Source organism: Esox lucius, chromosome 13 (assembly GCF_011004845.1).
Source record: "Esox lucius isolate fEsoLuc1 chromosome 13, fEsoLuc1.pri, whole genome shotgun sequence".
Lineage (NCBI taxonomy): Eukaryota > Metazoa > Chordata > Actinopteri > Esociformes > Esocidae > Esox > Esox lucius.
This window is the reverse complement of record NC_047581.1, coordinates 6129433-6155608: the sequence shown is the minus strand read 5'-3', so window position 1 is coordinate 6155608 and position 26176 is coordinate 6129433. Positions and strand designations below refer to the sequence as shown.

Genomic DNA, 26176 nt, shown 5'->3' with positions numbered 1-26176 from the left:
TCAGATTTTCTACTTTTACAGCCCATGAGTGTTTAGATCACCTCACAAAACATGAAAACCAAAGGTATGCAAACACTCTGCAAGTCTTAGGCACTTGTGACCCATGTACATAGCACCTGCTGAGTTGTTTACATCGTTTAAAAAAAGCGACATCCTTTCCAGATCTGAAATTAGGGGATATGTACATATTCCTTGTGGAGAATCCATCCCTTTACACTGCTACCAAAATAAAAGCATACAAAAGTACAGACAGCTATCTGTACGTACAATCAGGTTGGATCAATAATGCAATTGTTTGGGAGGTGAAAAAGAAATTCTTCATTGTCAAAGTGAAGTTTAATTTTAATTTACCTAAATGTATTTTTTGTGGGTGGTCAGTGTAGCTAGTGCAACCAGTGTAACACGTTTGCCCATAGGGGCTTCTCTCCTATTGGTTTACCCCTCTGCCAATAGGTAGGCACTGAAAATTTCAATATGCAAATCGCACCTCTCATGGCCATCTGCCCCCATGGCAATAGAAGAGGTCGTCACACCCCAATCTGCCTCCATTCTTTCTTCACGAGAAAGTTTAGTTTTATGCATTTCAGTGAATTCTACAATAGCTACGGATGGCTTCACCAACTTCAGCCGCTGGAGTGGCTTCTTCTGTGGCGGCACCCCGGCCTCTGACTTCTTTGTCAACCTGCCGGTGTAGCAAGCTGGACCCTGCGATGGTCACGCACACATTGTGCTGTGCGTGTCTAGGACCGCTGCATGCTCGTGACGGTGCCACCAAGGAGCCTGTATGCACCGCCTGCGCCATCCTCCCTTTACCGGTGAGGATGGAGCGGCTTGTGTATTTCGCTGACGAGATCCCCCTCGCCGACGTCCTCTCTCTCCTCTCTGAGGAGGACTCCTTTCAGGAGTCGGGGTCGGAGGCTGAGGAGACTGGCCCGGTTTTGGATCCGCCAGCCTCAGGAACTGTTCTCCCCTGCTTGGCTGAGTGGGTGCGGAGTCGTTCCAGCTCTTCCTCTTTGGAGGAGGCTGTCGCAACCCCCAAGGACAGGGGTGTCGACCCCCCGGCAGTAAAGGGGGACTTCTTTTCTGCCATCTCTGCCACTGCCCGGCGCCTGCGCATCCCCATGCAGGTGCCCGCGCCAGAGGACGGGGATGATTTGTTTGAGGCGGCGCCGGAGGTCCCCTCTCTGCGTAAATACGCAGAGGAGGCGTGGAGCGCTCCGTTCATGCCCCGGGGGACCGTGAAGTCGCACCTTGCCTTCACTACTGTGGTTGGAGACGCTGGGCAGGGGCATCCCACCCCTGGAAACAGCACTGGCGTCCTCCCTGGTTCCGGGCCTGAGTACCTGGTCCGACAAGCGCCCCACTCTACCTTCGGTGAGGGACCGTGTCTCCGCCAGCCTGGCGGAGAAACAATACGCCCTCTCGGTGCAGTCTCTCGCGGCCTGCAACAATGTGGGACTTCTGGCTGCAGCTGTGGCCGGGATGACGGAGGGTCGCACCTCATTGTCCCTGGCTGAGGTGAGCGAGGTGGCGCATGCTTCGGCAGCCATTTTGAAACTCACCCAAGCCAATTCCCTCTCGGCCGGTCGGGTCATGGCGACGTCGGTGGTGCAGGTTTTGCATCTATGGTTGGCGCTGACTTCCCTGAAAGAGCCGGAGAAGGTCCCCTTCTTAAACATTCCGATACAGGAGGACGCACTATTCGGCGCGGCGGTCACCGAGGCCCTGGTGTGCCAAAAGAAGGACAGGGAGGAGCGTCTCTGTTTGCGTCCCCTCTTGCCGGTCCCTTCTTCATCTGCGGCGTCCTCTTTTCCTCCTGAGACCTCGCGGAGATGGCGGGTGCATCTGAACTGGACACGGCGTGCCTGACGCAGCGTGAGGTGCGGGAACCTCGCCCCCAGAAGTCGTCCCCTCCTCCTCCTCCCGCCGACAGAACGACGGGGGCCATAAGGCCCCACCGTTTAAGAAGCGGCGTACCTGACTCTTTGGGGGGGGAGTGTCCCTCGGACGCTTCCCCACACTGTGTGCGTTTGGTGGGGAGCTCCTCTGTTTCGGTAAATAAAGCTGTGTGTTCACCTTATTTACCTGTGAGTGAGCCTTCATTTCAAACGGCCGCTGTAGGCCTGGGTATGTTTAGTGAGCGGGCTCCCTGCCCTCAGTCTCTGCATGAGGTCAGAGGGGTCCGACTCCATAAGTCTGTGTCTTCCCTCTCTGCCACCCCTGAGGTGGCTGGCCGGGATGGGGGTTCGGGCAGTTATCTGTATGGCGGGGTAGACTTCTCTGCTCGCCCCTCTGTGGTGTCAGGTCCATTGTGCTCGGCTGCGCAGCCTGCTGGAGCCTCTATCTCCTTGGTTACGGCTGTTACCGGTGGGGAGACGGACGGCTCGGCCCAGGTGGCGCATGCGTCGTCCTCTCCCTTTCGGGTTGGCCCCGCCTTGGGCGGGTTGGCTGTTCGCGGACGGCCCAATCAGTGGCTGACCACAGCTCCCCAGCTGCATGCTCGCTCGCTCTCTCTGTTCTACTCAGAGTGGCGTCGGCTATGCACTCTGCCGGGTGGCTAGACAAGACGCTGAGGAAGAGGTACGCTCTCCCCAACACCATCATTCTCCTTTGATAGACGGTCAGAGACATGGTGTGGTCTATCCAAGTCTATGGTTTGACATCTGCCTAGGTGGATTGCTTTGAAGTTTGCCATCTACTGGGAAAATACTGATTTTCGTGAATATATAACAACAATTAGCTGTGGATGCTGTAGTTAATTTTCAGACCAAAAACTCCTGCCCAGGCTATTGGTCACGTATCTGGGAACGAAATTATGAACACCAAAACGCAGGGTACAGCGCAACTGAAGTATGCAACTTTTAAAGTATATTTTCTTTTTATGAACCAACCCAGAATCTGTCATTGTAAGTTAGAAAATGTTAAGGCATATTTGTTTATTTTTATTTTATCTGGTGAATTAATCCATTGCTCTGCTGCACAAGGTTCTGTTTCAAATGCACCGATTAATTTTAGTTTACTGGCCCTTTAAATGTGCGTCTTGTGTTTACACCACGTGACTTCATAGATGTAGAAGATACCGGCAATGACAGGACAGCGTTAAATCCACAGACCTACTGCAGTCCAGCTAACAGGGATTGTGACGTGCGTGTCTTCAACATCATCGTCTTCAGTTGACGGAATAAAAGTGGTGGTGTTTTTATTGTTTGTCTTGCCAGACGTAATGAGTGGAAGGGTTGGCGACCTCAGTCCGAAGCAGGCTGCAGCGTTGGAGGAGGTGAATTTATTTACACTAGATTGCTATGTGTCGCATGTTTTTGTTTGTACGGATGACGGATAACGTTGTTGAAACTCGGAACATTCCGGTCTTCTAGGAGCGGAAAGAGTATTGGCTGCTATACACGTTACAAAATATGATCTGCAGAAACAAAAGATTACAAATACGTTTATTTATTTCATGCAGTAATTATTTCTGTAGTTCCTTGTGTTACCTTTTGCAAAAGTTGATTGTTGATTAAAATTATGTAACCACATAACTGGATATAAAATCTAACATAGTCTTATTATGAATAATCGTGGTCTTCACAAGAAGTTATGTAATTATAAAGGCTTGAAAGATGTTTCTTGTGTGTGATTTTATTTTGATCTAATACATTGGTGTGTGTGTGTGTGTGTGTGTGTGTGTGCGCGCACGCGTTTTGAACAGACAACCCTGACTTTGAAGCTTTCATGTTATGCAAATATATTAAATAAATCCTTTGAAATAAAATTCCCTCCGAACTAAAATGTTTAATTAAAGGGACCTTTTTGTAAGATTTTTACTGGTACTACTATATGAATACAAGCATAAATGACAAGAACATATCTGCAGTTAATGTTTTAAGTTAATTTTTCTAATTTCTAATTGTATTCTGCAAAATGTTTTCAGTTACCTGAGAAATTCCCAATTAAAACTATTTCACCAGTCTGTCAGTTTGCATTGACTTGAAGTCTCCTCATACTCGCTTTAGACAATTGCAGTACTACCCACCCTAAACCACCCTGGAATAGCTAATACTATTCCTGTCTTAGTAAGGGAAGAGGAGGACACAAGTTGTGTCGTTGTCTAAAATATTAGAAGCAGGACAGGGCACCTTTAAATGTAAGTCTTTCTGGATAAGCACTGTAGCTAAATGACAAAAATGTAGATGTAAGATATAGCACCAGTTGGCTGTTTTCTAAAACTAATTTTGCATGCGTTCTTATTGTCAACCACTAATCTGTCTTGTCCACCATCACTAACACATTTTTTGGCCTTCTTTCCACCTCTCACTCCACTCTTTCCTCCTCTCACTCCACTCTTTCCTCCTCTCACTCCTCTCTTTCCTCCTCTCACTCCTCTCTTTCCTCCTCTCACTCCTCTCTTTCCTCCTCTCTTTCCCCTGCCCTGTTTCATCCTTGGGCAGTTTCGAGAGAGGATTCAGGATGTTCTTACACTACTTCCAGCTCAGCATGACCATTTCCTGTTGCGCTGGCTTAGAGGTGAGGCAAAATAACACATTAAATGCCTGTTGCTTTGCTACGGTACCACTACCATATATAACTGTAAAGCTGTTGTTTTCAGAGTGCTGCAAGGCTGCTAAGACTGTACAGGTTGATACTGGCTATGCTCATCTTGATGGACATATTGTTTCATAAGCAGATCAGATCTGGGCTTCAACCTAACACGTTCAGCTGTTTATTTGTATTGCTGAAAGGTTCTGCAAAAAGAAAAGTTAACAGTTACTGACTAACAGAGAAGTTGAAACGTGTGTATCTGGCTGTGCTACGCCACTAAGGTTTTTGAGATTGGGAGGACTTTATAATCAGTACACTACTGTCATTCATTTAGAAAAACTGGCTAATAGAGAGTTAACTTGAACATGAACAGTGTTTGAGCTTTTACAGTCAAGTTGCCATTGACAGTGAGAGGCAAAGAGAACTAGAGAGTGAGAGACAGAAAAAGAACAAACTTTGCTCTAGAGTTGATTAGTGCAGTGAAATGTTTTACTAACACTGTAATCTAGGGCTGATCACACTAAACCTGTAAAACAATGACTCATGCATCTGTTATTAGCCTAGCTTAGATGTAGCTGCCTGGATCAATCTACTGCTAGTCTGTCTCAGTCAGGTTTTCATCTAACGGTTATTCATTTCTTTTACTGTCAGTGAGAGCTTGTATGTTGATTATTGGGCTGATCATAGTCCAGGACAAAAATCTGATCTGCACTTAAAATGTATTGGCTATGCTATGCAGTTTGAAATTGCCAACACACCTATCAAAGAGTTCTGGGTCAGTAGATGGTTGTAAGGTTAACTAAAACACTATCTCATTTTGAGATCGAGATGTGAGAGAGAAATAGGGTTTGTAAGTTGAAAAGAGTGAAAAAGAAATTGAGGGAGAACATGAGATATATATATATATATATATATATATATGTGTGTGTGTGTGTGTGTGTGTGTGTGTGTGTGTGTGTGTGTGTGTGTGTGTGTGTGTGTGTGTGTGTGTGTGTGTGTGTGTGTGTGTAAAAGGGTAGGTGCACTGTGGTATATAAGTACAGACAATGAGTGCTTCTTTGCTAACCGTCTGCTTTCAGTGATTCTACACTTAATTTGTCCCTGTTGCTGTGGAGGTCAATACCCCTGAAAATGATACATTTTTACTGATGTTCTTTAAAAGCTTTGTGAGTTACAGTATTAAAACATTTTCCTCTGAGGCAAATCATTACTCCAATGGGCTGCTGCTGTTTCTATGAACCATGACAGAGAAAAGGACTGTAAACCTTTGTTTAGTATAAAGAAATGTAGCTGCAATCACTGTGTTTCATTAGACTGATTTTAGACCGTTTTAGACAGGCATTACTGTAACCCTTGTGACAGGAAGACATTGCACTCCAGAGGTGGTTGAACTTCCCTTTTTGCTTCTTCTAGTCATCATTCTCCATAATCAGGGCTTCACGCTGACACATATGTGCCTAACCTGAACATTGTATGCACACACAAAGAAATAAAGCAGAATAACAAAAAAATACTTTGAAGTTTTCTCATATTGGTATATATGGCCACATATGCAAGTATAAAGGCTCCACCCTGTTTCAGTTGCAACACCACACGCAAAGCATATTGGTCATTAATGTGTCTCAAGTTACAAATGGCATCCATTCCCTTTGTAGTTTATAGGGCTGTAGTCAGAAATAGTGCACTACATTAGGGGAAGAGCTTTGGGACAAAGCCACTGATTGACCGCTGCTGTCAACCCAGTATTTAATCACCTTTAACTAGAGCATTAGATAAGCTGATTAGCATCCTCTGTCGAAGTGAGTACTGTGCTGTGCCGCTTTGGTAAATGAGGAGTCTGATGTAAGGGGTTTTCACACAGTGGACAAAAGCCTCTAATTCAGGCGACTAGCGGTTCTTAAGCTCAGTGAGGAGCCTTAATGGAAGCTAGCCATAGACGGTTGTTATGGGGACATTCCCGGCCCAGCTCATCGGCTAAAACAAGGAGACTGGAATAAAGTAATGTCTCAGATATATAGAGCGAGGTGGAAACTCATTTTGCACAGTCACAGCCCTGGCAAAATGAGTCAGTCACGCGTCACAAGAAGGACTCTGACTTTCTTCTTTAGTGCTCTACTTCTTTAGTGCTCTACTTCAGACCAGCCTTTAAGCAGGGCACTAAGTAGGGATTAGGGTGCCATTTGAGTCGCAGGAAAAGTCTGGAATGGTTCCGTCGGGGTCGTTTCCTGCTTGTTCGCTGTCTGACTGTTGTTTGTTGATTCATGTTTATAGCTATCATTGGCTGTAGAGGCCCGAGATGCTCTAAAGCTGTTGGCCCATGCTGACATGTCTCTCAGTTGTTGAATAACCAGTCACCATTGGCTGTGATCTACAATGGCTAATTATTCTTTCTTTCTGTCTTTCTCCAAACTCTTCTCACAGCCAGGAACTTCAATGTCAATAAGTCAGAAGCCATGCTTCGAAAGGTAGGCCTTACACGTTCATGACAATAATGAAATGGGTTTTTGACTGTGGGTTTGTACCTCTTCACTGCCCCCATTATTACACAAGCCCTGGTGTAGCAAATCAATTATAAATCCTGTCTTATACAAGTACTCTGAATTCAGAAGGGGAAAGCACATGGCAAATAGCAGAAATGCAGCTTAACCACAATACAACACAGGCTCTTTGAAAGAGTTGGTTCTGTCAGATTTTAAGTGCTGCTTATGAAACAGAAAAAATCCAGCGCTTTCATTTGATTAGTTGAGAAAATCCATTATGTCATGTAATATGCAATGAGATTTTTTGCCACATTCTTATAGTACAATCTGCCTATATTTCTTAGGTTGAAGGGGTGAGCTCTGACGCTTGAATCTTTTTTCATAACGTGTCAAAGTGCTGTTCCGATCTAATCAGTTTGACCATTTTTAAAAACAGAGAAATTCAATTTGAAAAGCTGAGGAATTAAATTCTCAGAAACAGTCTTATTTTTTTGGAAAATGAAACACATGACTCGAGGGGCATAGTCGTTTAAGTCACTGCCTTGCAGTACAGCTGCGCCATTGCTGTGACAAGTTATAATCCTGGTTGTGGCCCTGGTTTTCCCGGGGACTGAAGTGCACTGGCTCAGCACTGTCCGGGGTCTTGTAATAGATTGTACCCCTGTTAACCTAACCATGGTTGTTGGCTGGAGAGGGCATTCTGCGAGCCTGTTCTGGCAAATGCTTCCTGTCTAAGTTAGACGTGTGTGAAAAGAAGCAGAACAGCTTGGTGAAAAGTTGCATTGGAGGACATGTCTTGTTCTTCGAATCCCCCAAACCTACCTGAGTTGGTCTGATGTTGCAAGGCCATAATCATACATTTGATATCCAAGTTTCAGTTATGCTACTCTTCCGTTCATCCTTATGAACTTCAAATAGTGTGCAGACTAGGTGTGGCCACACCTGGCACACCCTTATTCCACTGTCTGTGACCAAGACCAGACCTGCACACCACTCAAATCAGTCAATTGAACTAATACATGGCCTAAGAAACTCCTATTAACTGCCATTACTTGTACTACTATTACTACTACTGTGAAACGCATACTCAAATTTGAAAAAATGCACAATCTAGAATACTCTGCCTTTTTTCCAAAGACTAGTGTGTTATCCCCTTCATGCTGATATGCTGTTCATGAAGGTCTTAGTTAAATTGTCCGTTTAAAACCTACTCATCCACTTACCCACTTATGCTCACTCTTGTCATGACACAAACAGCGTGTGTGTTTATATGTGCATGGGGGGTGTGAATCTTGATTTCATGCCGTCACTTGTTACGTTATTTGAGCCACTCATGTTCTGTCTTGCTTTATTTCCAGCACCTCGACTTCAGGAAGCACATGAAAGCAGACACAATCACTACGGAATGGCAGCCTCCAGAGGTATGACCGACTGGTGTAATCCTCAGTCCATTGACCTGCTAGCAGACTTCATTTGTATATTCTAACATTACTAATATCCCTGCTAGGCCTAAATACTGAAGTGGTTAAAATGTGGGTGTTGGCATGGCACTGTATTACCACAGTAGTTATAGTGCCTTGCCGTGGTGCAAATGGTGTCTTACCATGGTGTTTGTTCCCAGGTGATTGAGAAGTACCTGTCCGGTGGGATGTGCGGGTACGACCGGGAGGGAAGCCCCATCTGGTGGGATGTCATCGGTCCAATGGACCCCAAAGGACTCTTCCTGTCCGCCTCCAAACAGGACTTCATAAAGTCCAAGATAAGAGACTGTGAGCTGCTGCAGAGGGAGTGTGACCTGCAGTCTGAGAGGGTACGGGAAACGTTTCCGTCACAGAAATAGTGTTAGAATGGGAATTACCACTTAAGTTGTGGGGAGCGTTGTCTATGTTTTCAGTATGGTATGTGGAGTTCCAGGGGTTTCAACAGTATGTGTTTGGCAGGACCAGGACACATCCTGTATCACAAATGAAGTGTAGAATCTCAGTCGTCTATTTTCAAGAGCCTGTAGATAAACATCTGAGATGTTTTTATATGAATGCATTTACTCCTCGCTCAACTTCCTCTGTGATTTTTTTTTATCCTTCTTTTTCATTTCTCTGTCTCTTTTCTGCTTCTTCCTCCATCTCTCTCTCCATTCCTCTCCTCTCTCCATGCTTCCATCTCTATTTCTTTATTCATTCCTCCATCTCTCTGGCTCTTTCTCTCCCTTTAGCTTGGGACACATGTCGAAGCCATAACCATGATCTATGATGTTGAAGGTCTTGGTCTCAAACACTTGTGGAAGCCTGCCATCGACACTTACGGAGAGGTATAAACACACACACACTCACACACACACACACACACACTGCTCTGTTGAATCCATGTAGCGGGTGGTGTTGGGAGTGAATACTGTGTAATTGTGGTTGTTGTATATCTGCAGATCCTGACTATGTTTGAAGACAACTACCCTGAGGGTCTCAAGAGGCTATTTGTCATTAAAGGTTAGTTTCAGGCTATCTAGCATCTGGATTGGATTAAAAACCATACTATCATAACTCTGTACATATAAAAAAAGACACGTGAAGACTTCGTTCACACCACTCATTCATTGTTGTGTGAGCAAATGCTCCTCTTGCCAGTGTTCTGGGTCCAGAAGAAGCAGGGTTTGGTTTAGCACATTTCTGCTTTGGACTGTCGTCAGCTGTTAATTTTAAATTCCTTCCTGTTTTTGGTGATACAGTAGTCTTCATTTTTCACTTTACATTTGTGGAAACAGGTGTCTTCTAAAATGGCCCAGTTGTAGGCTGTGTGAAGATATTTAAAAGTCTCTTTTTGGATTTAGGTTTGGGCTCAGCTTAGCATGGAGATTCACATTTATATTTCCCTCATTCACTTCTAGTCCGTTCCTTGTCTTGTCATTGGTGTTTTTCTCTATTTTCTTCCACTTCCTTCTCTTTTTCCTCGATCATTTTTGTTTTCTTTGTCCCTTCCAGGTCTCTAGTGTTCCTCTCCCAAGAGCAATTACCCTTGAGCCTTCGCCTGTGTTAGTTAATAGGCGTGATCAGAGAGTCCAGTGATGATTCCTTGTGATCTCCCACTTCTGTGGTTCTCACCGAGTCCTGCGCCTGTCATGGTTCACCCATATGTCTCACTGGAACTTGTTAAACCGGTATTTGGTTTACTGCCCCGCAGTTTACAACTTGGAAATGTATAGAAACAGATCCGTACAGTCAGTGAATCCTTGTCTTTCATGAAAGTATTACACTTTAGCATTATCGTGGTAACTATAACAAATATAATCGTGAACATTTATGCTGTTTAGTTGAGGATTTTCTTCAAAGTGACCGATTTCTATGTGCATTTATTTTACACATGGGTGGTCTGATGGGTATCGAACCCACAAGGTTTGGTGATACAAGCGCCATGCTGTAACGACTAATTTGAACAGCCATCACCTGTACTAAGTGTTTCAGACCTGTGTAAGGTTCCTTTCCCTTCTCATCTCCAACCAGAGAATTAGTTATTTATTCAAAATACATAATTAAACTATATTTAAGTATTCTGTCATTTGTATTTCACTGTCTTGAACTACAGTCCGAAGTACTTTGTGACAAGATACCTCGGAGGGCAGTATTTTATATTATACAACTATTTGAGCACACTCCTCTACATTTCCCACTGTCTATCCTCTATCCAATAAAGCAAAATATGCCAGGTGTGAGGCCTGCAGTCAGGTCTCGGTCACACCCTGTTCCAGCACCTCCTGAACACAGCACGCCCTTGCCTTCCCAAGCCCTGCACCCAGCTCCCATCCCCGCACTCACTCACTACACTGACCTTGATCACTCCACGTCTTGGTTCTCTTACCTGCACAGCCCCAGTCTCCTTGTCATCCTGTGTTCCACAAACGCTGTATCTTCCCGTCACAATCACCTGCATTCATCTCACCTGTGTCTCTTTGCGTTTGTGCACTATTTAGTCCTCAGGTTGTTTCTTGGTCACTTGTGAGGTATTATAAGTTTTGACTACATACTGAGTCTTTGACACAGAGTTTATCCATAGTATTTTTGATGTACTGTGTTTTACCTTGTATTTTTTTTTAGTCTGTGTTTTTCCCTTAGTCCTTGTGTACCTTCGCCTGTGTACCTTCTTGGATTAATGGATTTTGACCTTTGCTTGTACGTTCGACCACTCTTTTTGCTTGCCCCTTCTAATAAAATATACTTCGCTCTCTGCAATTGAAACCAAACTGCCTGCCTGGTATTCCTTACAACAGGGAAAAAAAACATTTGCAAGTATTTGTATTTCATTTTGCCTTTGTGTCCTTTAGCGTCCAGATTGACATACTCCAACTAAAGTAGATAAACATACATATATCGTCCCAACACTAATAATAAAATGACCATTACCAAGAAATAATAGTAATAATGATGATAATAAGAAGATAGTCAGCGTCGGCGTTAATGTGAGACATTATAACATGCAAAGTCACACCCACCATTTGGGGAAGACTGTCGTCCCATAGACTGCCATTCAAAGTAGATTTTCAAAGGCAGTACCTTTGAAGTCCCATTACAAAGTTGTTGTATCGCAGGGTGCACCTCTAATAACAAGAAAATCCAAAATCAGTGCTGTGCCTTCATACTGTGTAGCTAGCATGAAAATCACTGGCTAACTAAGATTAGCTAGCTATTAGCTGCTATAGTCTAATCTAGTACTGTACAGCTAGATTACTAACTAAGAGTTGTCTATTGTTGTCTAAAAACCTCTCTTTATATTTCCATACTGTACATAGCAAACATTTCCTGTGTTTCCTGGATGAACAATTATTGACGATAAATTACCTGATGATTCTATGCTTTTTATTTTTCTTTGTTTGTTTTTAGGCTATTTAATAATTGTACATTGTAATATTTACTCATCTCGGTCTCCACCCCTCAGCTCCTAAGCTGTTCCCCGTGGCCTACAACCTTGTCAAGCACTTCCTGAGTGAGATCACCCGCAACAAGATCATCATTCTGGGCGGTGAGACATTTCCTTATTTCTCATAAAAATACAATGTTTACATTGGGGAGTTTGGAATGTCTGCTCAATGTCTGACATTTCTACTAGCAACATTCCATACATTGTGAATACATGCATAAAGTTGCACTTTTAGCAACTAGGTTAAGATACAGATACTGCAGATCAATTTGAGTTAATTTCACTTGGCAGTAAAACATGTCACTACAGAACGACTGACATTTTTTGTCTGGTAGAAATATAAATTAATTATTGTGTCTTGTCACCTTTTTGTTCTGCAGCCAACTGGCAAGAGGTGTTGATGAACTACATTGACGCTGAGCAGCTTCCTGCTGCTTACGGAGGTAAACTCACCGATCCGGATGGTGACCCTCGTTGTAGGACCAAGGTAAGCTCCCGGCACCAGGACAAGGGATGCTTTCTTCCAGGGTTGGTCAATTTGTCTAAGACCCCCACTTCCTTATGTTGCTATAGCTGTAAAGAGACATGTCTAACACTGTAGTAATTGCTTTTCTTTAGTAGTTTGGTGCGCATTTAGTTTTTAATACCTGGCAACCTGTGACTTTTTAATAGTTGCTCCATACTTGGCTTAGGGCTTTCTGCAGTAGGAAAGACTTTTCCTGCGTGTGCCAAAAGTTTCAAGCATACAATGTTCTTATAATCCATCTTGCCTTCACTAGGACAATACTTGTAATTCAGTGGGCATATATTATAGAGATCAGATCAACCCAGGGAGTGCGCTTTGTTCCTTATTTAATGAAGGGTTGTGATTGGAGTTCAGCATTAAACAATATGTGAGCCTGTTTTGATTAATGGAATACAGCATAAATGCTTAAATTCAGTCAACCACAACAGGCTCTTTATTTTTATTCTCATCGTTGAGCTCCTACTTGTTTCTCAACATCAGTTTTAACAGGTACTGTCTTACTGAGGATGTTTCTATTAGACTATTGCATATCCATATCCTCTGTATAAGGGGTCAGAACCAAGGTTTGGCCAAAAATGTTAGGAGCTAATGTTCTGCAGGCCAGAATATTATTAATACCAGTGAGCCTAAACCACAGATTGACCAACCATGGCCTTCTGTGTGCCCAACATAATCTTGCTCCTATGCAATAGAATCAGTGTTTTTTCTGATGACATCCTGAATGAATCAAACAGGCCTGAGTCAGAGTACGAGCACAGGGGAACTGGAGTAGACTGTGCGTAATTTGGTTAGAGCGCATAGCGCTAAGCAAACCGACAGCTTCATAACCACCCTTGCTCTTCTAAGATTGCCTACTTCATAAGCAAATGGTAACCTAAATAATTACAGAGTAATGAGTGAGAGTACAGACCGCCTGGAGAGTGCTCCGTTAGTAATGAGTGAGAGTACAGACCGCCTGGAGAGTGCACAGTGAGTAATGAGTGAGAGTACAGACCGCCTGGAGAGTGCACAGTGAGTAATGAGTGAGAGTACAGACCGCCTGGAGAGTGCACAGTGAGTAATAAGTGAGAGTACAGACCACCTGGAGAGTGCACAGTGAGTAATGAGTGAGAGTACAGACCACCTGGAGAGTGCACAGTGAGTAATGAGTGAGAGTACAGACCACCTGGAGAGTGCACAGTGAGTAATGAGTGAGAGTACAGACCGCCTGGAGAGTGCTCCATTAGTAATGAGTGAGAGTACAGACCACCTGGAGAGTGCACAGTGAGTAATGAGTGAGAGTACAGACCACCTGGAGAGTGCACAGTGAGTAATGAGTGAGAGTACAGACCACCTGGAGAGTGCACAGTGAGTAATGAGTGAGAGTACAGACCACCTGGAGAGTGCACAGTGAGTAATGAGTGAGAGTACCGACCACCTGGAGAGTGCACAGTGAGTAATGAGTGAGAGTACAGACCACCTGGAGAGTGCACAGTGAGTAACGAGTGAGAGTACAGACCGTTTAACTTAGTTCACATAGCCTACTCTGTCCTGTGCCTTGGGGAGTGAGACAACAGTATCATACCAGCTCACACTGTGCACCAAACAAGTCGTTATACCTGTTCCAGAATAACCACAGTTTTATATAATCACAATAAACAATAATGGACAAAAATTGGGACTGCTGGATTCCGGTGACAGTGACCAAACAGACCTACTAGGCCAATAGAAAATAAAATATAAAAGCATTCCATTTTATTCACTGGATATAAATAAGCCAGTAAGCTTCAATAGTAATACAATACAATATAAAACATTTCCAAATAAAAACTTTTACTTCCCATTGCAAACATCCGTTATCAAGTTCCACACAGAGTTTAAATGCAAAACTGTCAGTCTTGCACTGTCACAAAGCTACTACAAAGGAAGACTATTGTCTACCTTCTATCAGATCCATGCCAGTCAATGTTTTAGCGGGATAAAGGTGGAACTACATTAGAGCTGTCAAATAACCCAAGTTGCTCCAGTCATTACGTCTAAAGCGTTACTCCAGTCATTACGTCTAAAGCGTTACTCCAGTCATTACGTCTAAAGCGTTACTCCAGTCATTATGTCTAAAGCGTTACTCCAGTCATTACGTCTAAAGCGTTACTCCAGTCATTACGTCTAAAGCGTTACTCCAGTCATTACGTCTACAACGTTATTCCAGTCATTACGTCTACAACGTTACTCCAGTCATTACGTCTACAACGTTACTCCAGTCATTACGTCTACAGCGTTACTCCAGTCATTACGTCTACAGCGTTACTCCAGTCATTACGTCTAAAGCGTTACTCCAGTCATTACGTCTAAAGCGTTACTCCAGTCATTACGTCTAAAGCGTTACTCCAGTCATTACGTCTAAAGCGTTACTCCATTCATTACGTCTAAAGCGTTACTCCAGTCATTACGTCTAAAGCGTTACTCCAGTCATTACGTCTAAAGCGTTACTCCAGTCATTACGTCTACAGCGTTACTCCAGTCATTACGTCTACAGCGTTACTCCAGTCATTACGTTTACAGCGTTACTCCAGTCATTAAGTCTACAGCGTTACTCCAGTCATTACATCTACAGCATTACTCCAGTCATTAAGTTGAAAGCGGAAAATTCCATTTGTTACATTTACAGCGTTATTCCAGTCATTACGTCTACAGCGTTATTCCAGTCATTAAGTCTACAGCTTACTCCAGTCATTAAGTCTACAGCGTTACTCCAGTCATTACATCTACAGCATTACTCCAGTCATTAAGTCGAAAGCGGAAAATTCCATTTGTTGCATTGTCACCTTGAGAAAGCCATGCCTAGTGAATTTGTTCAATGATTTTCCATTTGAGCGTTCTTTCAATATTAATTTCCCTTTGTAATGCGAATGTGATGGGTGTGGTTGTGTGATAGCGAATGCAGGAGCAGCTGCCTGTTAATGCCTGATTTGATGTAATCTACAGTATATCACTAGCCAGTAAGGATAGTGTGTTCTAAAGATAATTGGTGGTCTTGTTCTTAAGATGGCTTATACAGACTTACACAATCTCTGGAAGTGTGTGACCTTCGAGCCCATTAATACCTGGTTTGATTTATACAAACCCGATTCCAAAAAAGTTGGGACACTGTACAAATTGTGAGTAAAAAAGGAATGGAATAACTTCCAAATCTCAAACTTATATTTACTTCACAATAGAATATAGATAACATATCGAATGTTGAAAGCAATATGGAGCAATATCAGAAAGGAGTTTCTCAGAGAAAAATTGCAAAGAGTTTGAAGTTATCATCATCTACAGTGCATAATATCATCCAAAGATTCAGAAAATCTGGAACAATCTCTGTGCGTAAGGGTCAAGGCCGGAAAACCATACTGGATGCCGTGATCTTCGGGCCCTCAGATGGCACTGCATCACATACAGGAATGATACTGTAATGGAAATCACAACATGGGCTCAGGAATACTTCCAGAAAACATTGTCGGTGAACACAATCCTGGCAACATGACAGTGCCAGACCACATACTGCATCAATTACAATGTCATGGCTGCGTAGAAGAAGGATCCGGGTACTGAAATGGCCAGCCTGCAGTCCAGATCTTTCACCCATAGAAAACATTTGGCGCATCATAAAGAAGAAGGTGCGACAAAGAAGACCTAAGACAGTTGAGCAACTAGAAGCCTGTATTAGACAAGAATGGGACAACATTCCTATTCATAAACTTGAGCAACTTGTCTCCTCAGTCCCCAGACGTTTGCAGTCTGTTATAAAAAGAAGAGGGGATGCCACACAGTGGTAAACATGGCCTTGTCCCAACTTTTTTGGGATGTGTTGATGCCATGAAATTTAAAATCAACTTATTTTTCCCTTAAAGTGATACATTTTCTCAGTTTAAACATTTGATATGTCATCTATGTTGTATACTGAATAAAATATTGAAATTTGAAACTTCCACATCATTGCATTCTGTTTTTATTCACAATTGTACAGTGTCCCAACTTTTTTGGAATCGGGTTTGTATTTACAGCAGCTGACTCAGCAGTTTTCTCAGCATACCTCATTACATTCTTCCTTTTTTATATATGTGCATTCCAGATCCACTATGCAGGGACGGTGCCTCCATCCTACTACATTTGTAAGTCGGTGTAGGCCTATGCAGCATAATATCTGCTGCTTACTTAATGGCTTTCCATCCTAGCAATTTTGCTGTATAGATTCCACAGGCTGCAGCCGTACACGTAGCAGTAGCCAGGCTAAACATGCCACCGCAAACCCCTGCAGATAAATGGTTAATTGTTTCTTATTGATGGATCTGCCCTTTGGTCTGATGTCTCTGTAGATACATAGGTACAGATATCGCCCTAATCCAGACGATAAGGAGCAAGAGGAAGAAGAGGCAGATCTTTGTCCTTCCAAATAAGACCAGAGAAAGGATCAACTCTTTTTGTTTTTTGGAATAATCCGGAAGAATCACTTCCTAAGGACTGGAATTCTTCTATTTGCATTTGCATTTTTTTCTTCCCTTGGTCATATACATTTTTAATTTAGGATTGACAGGAATTTTATCTTTCATCATCAGTAGCTCACCAATTGCTTTCGAGGTTTGTAGGTCATAGTGGAGCAATTCTCATTCCTTGACTTTTCTTTGAACTTGAAAAACTTATCACCACCAACTTGTTATTTCATGTCATGTCAACGACCCATAGGTTAGCCTATAGTACTTCTACAACCTTCACTGTGATGTGAGTCACTGGTAGGTTATGCAGACATTTATAGCCTCATCATTATATATTGGGGTCTGTACTGTACATATTATGAAACAGTCAGTCAAAGTTGAAAGGTCCTTTGGAACACTTACCGTTGGCAGCGCCACGTGTATTTTGATCAGGGGCCTAACCGTTTGTGTCTAGACAACTTGCACATTAAATGTATCACACCTGCCCCCTATTGAGGGTAATCAAATATTGCAGGTCTAGATTCTCCATACATAACATGCACAGTTTGAACATCCCCAGGAAATGATACTGCATGTTGCAACCTGTGGAGAAAAACTGCCTTTGTTTGCAAGAGTATCTCATATTAAATGCTTCAGGCATGTGGTAGCAAATAAACTCCCCCTCATGGCTGTTTAGGGTAATACAGATATTTGCCAGTAAGGACAGGCAGTATGGTATAAGGAAAATTATTAGGGTTTCAGCAGTTCACTGGTGAAACCCTATTGTGTTTGTTCCCGTTCATTATTGTTCTTGTTGTTATGCAAATAAATTTAAAAATGTACATCTGCGGACATTTCTCTGGACTCTCATTTCTAACCTATTAAAGTGTGAACTTCGATTAGATTAGATTAAACTATATTTAAGTGCATTACAACAAAATGCAGTGAATCAAATGCTCATGATAAAACATTTAACTGCAAGAGATTCACATTAGTGAGTAAAGCTTTCTTTTTAATTTCCTTATCAATTTCTCCCTCAAATCAGTTTTCTTCACATTTTCTCTGCTGACTTTCACAGAATGTCAACATGCTGATCTTATCCTTTGTTTGTTATGAATGTGATATAACATCCTTGATCTTTTATAAATGTCTGCATTACAGATCCACTATGCAGGGACGGTGCCTACATCCTATTATGTCCGCGAGTCTGTGAAGGTGGACTATGAACAATGTTTAACTGTCAGCCGAGGCTCCACACAGCAGCTAGAATATGAGGTCCTCTTCCCTGGCTGTGTGCTCAGGTGAGTGGACTGCTGTCACTTTCTTTTTCATTCCTTTTTTTGTTCCCTCCTGCCACAATTTATCCCACTTTTTCTCCATCTCCTCGACTTTGGTGTCGTCCAATTCTCAATGATGGCCTTGCACCATCACAACAACCACAGCAGGTTCCACAGCGTCAAAGATCACCACATGGGTCCTCTCACCAAGCCATTCTGCTTCTTATCACACTGCTCGCTCTTCCAGAAAGTATTTTCTGCCACATACGCACTGGAGGAGAGCGCATTCTTTTGCAACAACGACAATTGAGCGTTTGGGCCTTAAACCTACCACAAGGAGTCACTAGAGAGCAACACGACAGGGCAGCCTTGTGTGACTTTCTCTACCAGCGGTGCTGCTCTGCCCTTAACCGGACCCCCAGCCACTACCAGTATGGTGAAATCCTAGCAACAATGATGCAGTACTTAGACAGTGACTTAGAATCTGAGCCACTCGGGGCCGCTACTTTGTTAATTAACCTGTTTCTTATCCTCTTTTTCTGGCTTCTCTGTCCTCCATCTTGGCTTTCCTTCTCCTTTCTTGTCCTGTTTTTTATTTTTCCTCATCTTTCCCTATAGCATCCTCATCTTTTTGCTCTCTCTTTTCCCTCCCTCACAATATGCATCTGTCTCTCAGCTTGCTATTTGTTTATGGTGAACAAAAAATATGAAGTATGCCATTGAAATGATCAATATATAAAATACCTCTTTGTATAATATTACATCCCGTGTTGCAGGTGGCAGTTTTTTAGTGATGGTGCAGACGTCGGGTTCGGGGTTTTTATGAAGGGGAAGTTGGGAGAGAGGCAGAACGCCGGGCAGATGCAGGAGGTACTTCCAAGCCAGAGATACAATGCCCACCTTGTTCCCGAAGATGGCTCCTTAACCTGCAGCGAGCCTGGAGTCTGTGAGTACAGGAAGGCCAGACATGGGACCCACAAGGGACCCTACTCCAAGTTTTCATGCTTCCAGCAACTTCCAAGTGCTGTGAAAATCCAACAGTAGACTAGAACAGTTTAAATCATACAGGCAGAGACACATGATAACCTAGTCCACTTTTTCTTGTTCCATATGCACCTTTTTCTGATTCATGGTGTGGAATCTGAGCATTAACAATTACAATATGAATGTACGTTTCATGGGAAGTGAATGTGCCTAGATAATGAGAACAACAGAAACCTCTCTGTTTAGATTATCTCTCTGTAGGTTATGCTCTAATGACCAAAGGAATGTTTATGATGGCCATTTGGCATGGGGGTTACTGTCTTGGAAACCTGATCTTTGCTAGGTAGACACACCCTTCAATGTATATATCAGCTTGTAACCAACATTACAGTGAGAAGAGATTGAATGAGATGAGATTGAGGTTGTGTAAGGAAGACCAGGTCCGTAACCTCACGAGACTTTCTAATGTTGCAATAAATAATATAATTTCTCTCTCCCTTGACAAACGGGTATGCTAATTATTACAACCACTATACGAAACGGCCGATATCTAACATGATGCTGCTGCGACCCGATTGAGATGTTTTAACGATTCTGCTGAACTTTGGCTGTAGAGCATAGGGGCTCGATTTGCAATCGCGAGGAAGAAGTTGTTTTTCCCGGTTACTGGTGGCTGAAAACAACTGAACAGTGAGTCGCATAACTACGCCATAGAACGAACTGTCAAAATTGCAAAAAGCGTTAGTTTGTCAAAGAAGCCCTATGACGACCCGACTAGGCCGTGATTTTTATTGCGTGGAATCTGTCTGCGGGTGCGGACAGTCCTTCTCAATTTGTTGACCGGTGTGTTTCAGTGCTGAACTGTCGCCATAGTATGATGACACTGCATTTTCCTTTTGAGGATTAGGCTGTGGTATTGTATTTTTCGGCGATTATACAGTGACTTATATAATGTCGTTCAGTTGTACAAATATAACGAGGACTGCAACCTCTGACTCGCATGATGCGTTCATGTTTAAAAATAATGGCGCGAATAGGATACCATCAAGAACAAAATAGATCACACACAAGAGCGCACAGGTACACCGGAGCAGCGGACGGACCCAACTCACACCCCAGACTCTGCCACACTGAGCACAGAGTGGGCCAATGTGCCTGTGGCCATGTCATGCAAGTAAAATCAGACAAACTGCGACGGCGTCCACCAAGACGCAGCAGCACAAATGTCCCCCCCCCCCACGCCCCTAAAAAGTGCAGCTGAGGCCGCCACCCCACGCGTGGAGTGGGCCCTGAACCCACTAGGCGTAGGAACACCACGTGACTTGTAGGCCAGATCAATCGCCTCACGCAACCAGTGAGACAGACACTGTTCCGACAACAGCTGGCCCACCATGGGGCCACCGTGATACACAAAGAGCTGGGGCGCGGTCCGCACCGTGGCCGTGCGCTGCACATACTGTGCCAAATCACGGACCGGACACAACCGATGCAACCTCTCCTCCCTCGCACCCGTATGGGGAGGTGGAGAAAACGGCCACAACACCATCTTCATGGAACGAAAAGACGCCTTGATCACCTTGGGGAGAAAAGCCGGGTTAGGGAGCAATGGTGAGACAGCCAGGCTGCGTCGACAGCACAAAGGTCACTGACCCTCTTAGCAGAGGTCAGAGCCAACAAAAGCGGCGTTTTAAGGGACAGCATCCGCAACGGTATCTGATCAAGAGGTTCGAACGGCGCATCGCACAGTGCCTCCAGAACCAAAGCCAAATCCCACTGAGGCAACGCAAACAGCGGGACCCGGCCAGAAACCGTTTAACCAAGGGGTGGCAAAACACAGACACTGCATTGAAACCCTCATGACATGCGTACACCTTTAGCGTGCCAGGGGACCTTTGCTGCTCAAAAAAACTCTGCAGGTACGTCAGGACACTGCCCACGTCGCAACAGAGGGGGTCAACCCCTGTGTCCTCACACCAGCGGGCAAAGATACCCCAGCGGCTAGAATAGCTAGCCGACGTCGAGGCTGCCCTCGCGCCCTGAATGCTGCCCTCGCACCCCGATCGAGCCTTTCACCTGGGACAGCGCCCCGTGGCGGTAAGGGATCGGCCACGGCGTCCCCACCACCATCTGGGCTGCCTCCCCAAACCACAGGGCCCCCGGGCAAAAGGGGGCGATCAGTATGAGCGACAACCCCTCTGACCGCACTGTAGAGGGGGAAACGCATACAACAGTACTCTCGGCCACATCCTCCCGGGACGCGAACAGATCCACCTGCGCCCTCCCGAAGCGTCTCCAGATCTCCTCCCCGAGACAGCAAGTCCGCGCCAACATTGAGCTCTCCGGAAATGTGAAGGGCCCTCAGAGACCTGAGGTGCACCTGCGCCCATTCCCAAATCTGCACCGCCAACAGGTGGAGGGGCAGAGACCTGACCCCGTCCTGCCTATTCACGTAAGCAACCGCCGTGCGGTTGTCTGACCACACCAACACATCCTGGCCCCACAGGGCCGGTGCAAAGTGCAGCAACACCTGTCGGATCGTGTCCAACTCTAGCCAGTTGATGTGGGGCTCCAAAGGAGGCCAAACGCCTCTGACCGAGCGCGACTGGCACCAACCGGAACGTGTGAACCCTTGCCTGTTCCGCCGAGTGCACCAGAACCAACAGGTCGTCCAGGTAGGCCAGAACCCTGACCCCCTGACCCCCCCAACGCTGCCTCTATGCACTTGGTGAAAGTGCGGGGGGCCAACGCGCACCCAAACGGAATCCTCGTGTACTCGTATGCTTGAACCTGAAAGGCAAACCGCAGGAACTTCCTGTGGCGTGGCAGAACAGGAACATGAAAGTAAGCATCCTTCAGATCGATGCTGACACAAAAATCCCTAGGATGCACACACTCCAGGAGACGCTTCGTTGTTAGCATGCGAAACGGCCGCTTTGACACGCATTTGTTTAAAACGCGCAGGTCCAGAATCGGCCGCATGCCCCCCGTCTTTTTGGGCACCAGGAAGTAAGGGGAGTACAGCCCCTTCTCCCTCTGTCCCAACGGGACTAGGGATACAGCCCCCTTTTCTAGAAGGTCCGCAATCTCCCCTTGTAGGGCAGCAACCTTCACAGGAGACGTCATGACGGTCTCCACGACCCCCGAGAACGGGGGAGGCTGGCAGTGAAACTGCAGTGCGTACCCCTTCCTCAGCGTCTTGTCTAGCCACCCCGGCAGAGTGCATAGCCGACGCCACTCTAAGTAGAACAGAGAGAGCGGGCGAGCACGCAGCTGAGGGGCCGTGGTCAGCCACTGATTGTACACGTCCTCTGCCCCGACCGCCGCCGGACGGCTGTCCATGAACAGCCAACCTGCCCAAAGCAGGCCACCCAGAAAGGGAGAGGACGACGCATGCGCCAACCGTGTCAAGCTGTCTGTCTCCCCACCGGTTACAGCCGTAACCAAGGAGACAGAGGCTCCAGCAGGCGGTGCATCCGAGCATATCTGACCTGACCTCACAGAGGGGCCAGCAGAGAAATCTGCCCCGTCCAATGGAAACTTGCCTTCTTGAACGGCAGGGCCTTACGACCCCTGTTGGCCTGTCGACGAGGAGGAGGGGACGACCTCTGGGGATGAGGTTCTCTCACCTCCCGTTGCACAGGATGTGCCGCGTCCTGTTCAGCTGCCCCTGCTGCCTTGGCACGGCGATGTTGCGCTCCTCTCTGTCCTTCTTTTGGCGCACCAGGACCTCGGTGACTGCCGCAATGAACAGGGCGTCCTCCTGAAGTGGAGCGTTTAGAAAAGGAACCTTCTCCGGCTCCTTTAGAGAGGTCACGGCCAACCATAGGTGCCGGACCTGCACCACTGACGTTGCCATCACCCTACCAGCCGATAGGGAATTGGCCTGCTTGAGTCAGCTTCAGTATGGTCGCCGAGGCACGTGCCACCTCACTGACCTCAGCGGGGGACAGAGGTGCGACCCTCTGTCATCCTAGCCACAGCCGCAGCTAGGAGGCCCACATTATTGCAGGAAGAAGGGGTGTGGTAAGATGCTGGCCATCTGTCTTGTGTCACAAAGGTTTTCCCTAAAGGGAGGGCTGTCCCCCCCACCTTATCCTTCTTACCATAATGTTAACTGTTGTGTTTACCTAAACAAGCCCACTTAAAAAACTAGGGCTTGACTAAGAACAACTTAACTAAGAGGCATCTGTTTGTTTTTGTTCTTTCTCCAGATGTGCTGCGATTCGACAACACCTACAGCATCTTCCAGTCCAAGCGAATCAGCTTCACCGTTGAGGTCCTGCTGCCTGGCCAATCAGAGTCACAGAAGAAAAGGTCTGCATCAGAATCAGGGGCTCACAGCCAGTTGCACTCTCCAAAGAACCAGGGCAGTTCAGAATCAGCACCCAGCAGCCGATCGCAATCTCTAAAGAACAAGGGCGGTTCCGAATCTGTGGCGAGCAGCCAATCGCAATCTCTAAAGAACAAGGGCGGGTTAGAATCTGAGACCAGCAGCTAATGGTGATGCACATCAGTGAGCTAGAGTTGACCTAAACCCCTGTCATGTTCAATAAAGTCATACCCGAAAGCACTGAATCCAACCTCACTGGTCAGCACTGATGTACTTCAGCAGACCATGGGCCATTCCATATGATGCTGACCAACAAACAGCAGGGCTGCCGGTAGCCTAGCAGACAGAGTTTTTGGCCAGTTACCAAAAGGTTGCTAAAATAGTTGGAATTCCAAAACCAAGAAGGTGGCAAACCTATTGTCCTGCCCTTGAGCAAGGCAATTTACCCTAATTACTAAGTCTCCATCAATAGTGACTGGCTGTGACCCTACTCTCCAAGGGTGTCTAAAGGAGACTAGTATATACAAAAAATATTTCCAATTCACACATGCAGATTTGTACGTGTGAAAGAGGAAAATATTGGCAGCCAGCTTAGTGCTACGTCAGTTAATCTGTGCTGATCTATACGTTGACTCACAAACACTCATATTCCAGTGACAGTCCCTTCTTTGCAGCACAACATAATCAGCTAGCTGGCATACTAGCTGAACATACTGTATATCATTTTAAAGAACCTGGAGGTAATATGCTGCTTATTAGAACTACCCCATTTTTATTTTAGAAAATGTATGTGACCCCACCCCATGACAGTTACTTTCTAAATTGGAGCTATGACAGTCTTCAAAAAATCTAAATCTTAAGGTAATGTTTAAATTAGATGTGGTAAATAATTAGGCAAATAATTATGACCAACTCTGTAACAAAAGAACATCTGATTCACAGTCTGGTTCTGTCCACTCGATTCCAAGAGGTTCTGGAGTCTTATCTATGAGAAATCAGGTAATAATATTTTGTAGATTTAACAGAAAAGTTGGAGCCAAATAAGAAATAAGATTTTATTATCACATAGTAGATAGCAGAAAATGATAACAAAAACTGCTCTGGATAATACAACCACATTTTGCGTATTCAATCAAATTTCAATCAATCACATTTATTTATAAAGCCCTTTTTACATCAGCAGCTGTCACAAAGTGCTTTTACAAAACACCTGGTACTCTGTTTTATTGACCACATTTCAAATCAGGGCCACCTCACCTCTAGTTTGAGAAATGCTGGACTATTGCGAATAAACAAACATTATGTTCATTATTTTCAAGTTCCACAACTTAAAATACAGATAGCTTCTGGAGACACTGCCTCATCTGTAATGACACTGTCTGGTATTCCACAATGATGCACCTATATAGTTACTATGATTATTATTGTTAATTATTATTATTAGTTCAGGTCCTATGCATTACATGAGGCTTTCCGATGACACTACATGTAACACCCTGGACCGGATCTAGAACATGCAATGAACAGAGTTAAAAAACTCTGGGTCCCCTGAAATAGAGATGTATTCAAACCAAGACTGAAAGAATTTACTTGAACATTTTACTAAGTTTATGGATTTATTTTTATACACCAGATGGTACAAACTCCTTAAGGATTAAGGAAAAATGTCAGATTCAACCTATTTCTTACCCACTTTCTGTTTCGGTAATTACTAATTATGCCATTTTGAAGTTGTGTTCTCTTTTCACCATAAACATGAGATATGTTGAAATCACTGTTGACTTACCGAAATGTTGTTATATGGAAATTTCGTCCATGGAAGGCAAGTGTTTTATGGAATGCATATCCTCGGTTCGTTATTCTAGTATTTCATAAAAATGTGTATCATTAAGTATCCATCCACTACATTAGAATAACATTCCATTTTCCTGTACAACACTGTTGCTTAGTATGTTAATTTGCACAATTCTGGTAAAATGCAACATTCTAAGGTTTTCCCTAGTTGTGCTAGTTGGGGGATTCTGAGGTCCAAGCAAATTCCCTTATGATTTCAGGAATCCCCCAAATTACATTTCTAGAAAGCCTGGGACATTTTGAAAAGTTACCAGAATTTTGGTAAACCCTGTTGCTGTCTATATTTTTGTAATAACAACAGGAGACATGCCCTTTTTATGCTTGCCTTAAATAAAATCTATTTGTTTGAATGTGCTAGACTTGACAAGCTGGCTTTTAAATATACCAAATGCTCTGTCTTATCTAATTTATCAAATGTACAGTATGTGTTAAAGTATCTTGATGAAGTGTTTTGTACAGTGAAATCATGGAATGTACTGTTGCTAGCTGTTATAGCCTTACTTGACATTGGTTTGTGCTTACTCTTCAAGAGATACGTTTGTATGTGTTTTAGTAATGTATACCGGGAACAGTACTTCTTCAAACGCATTGACATATTTGTGAAAATATTGTCTTTATTTCTTTTCTTAGAAGTGGATACATAATTTCGTTTGGTAGAGTTGCCTGTACTACGTAGGGTGCTAATCTATTGTAATGGAAACTATAGTCCACTTTTTTGGTCAAAATATACATAATTGAATCAACTTGAATTCATGACACCAATAACTCAATGACACCTACAGTATTTGTGTTAGAAATAAAGCCTGGGGACACCACTACACTGTCCATATTCTTAATTTTAAGGATAA

The 26176-nt window shown here is 44.3% G+C and overlaps 1 protein-coding gene across 2 annotated transcripts in view; it reads left to right on the top strand.

Moving 5' to 3' along the window:
• The window catches only part of LOC105029830 (SEC14-like protein 2), a 26578-nt gene extending 402 nt beyond the window's left edge, over nucleotides 1–26176 (top strand). Inside the window, exons 2-13 of one of the 2 annotated variants that reach the window (XM_010903378.4) lie at nucleotides 3068–3277; nucleotides 4446–4521; nucleotides 6958–7001; nucleotides 8375–8437; nucleotides 8638–8826; nucleotides 9229–9324; nucleotides 9439–9499; nucleotides 11940–12023; nucleotides 12302–12408; nucleotides 18045–18184; nucleotides 18937–19106; nucleotides 23356–26176. In XM_010903378.4, the coding sequence (XP_010901680.1) occupies nucleotides 3224–3277; nucleotides 4446–4521; nucleotides 6958–7001; nucleotides 8375–8437; nucleotides 8638–8826; nucleotides 9229–9324; nucleotides 9439–9499; nucleotides 11940–12023; nucleotides 12302–12408; nucleotides 18045–18184; nucleotides 18937–19106; nucleotides 23356–23642 (1371 nt within the window). In that variant the 5' untranslated portion in view covers nucleotides 3068–3223 and the 3' untranslated portion in view covers nucleotides 23643–26176. Of the gene's footprint in view, nucleotides 1–3067; nucleotides 3278–4445; nucleotides 4522–6957; nucleotides 7002–8374; nucleotides 8438–8637; nucleotides 8827–9228; nucleotides 9325–9438; nucleotides 9500–11939; nucleotides 12024–12301; nucleotides 12409–18044; nucleotides 18185–18936; nucleotides 19107–23355 lie in introns of those variants that run through there. The other variant, XM_034296373.1, reaches the window with a different exon arrangement.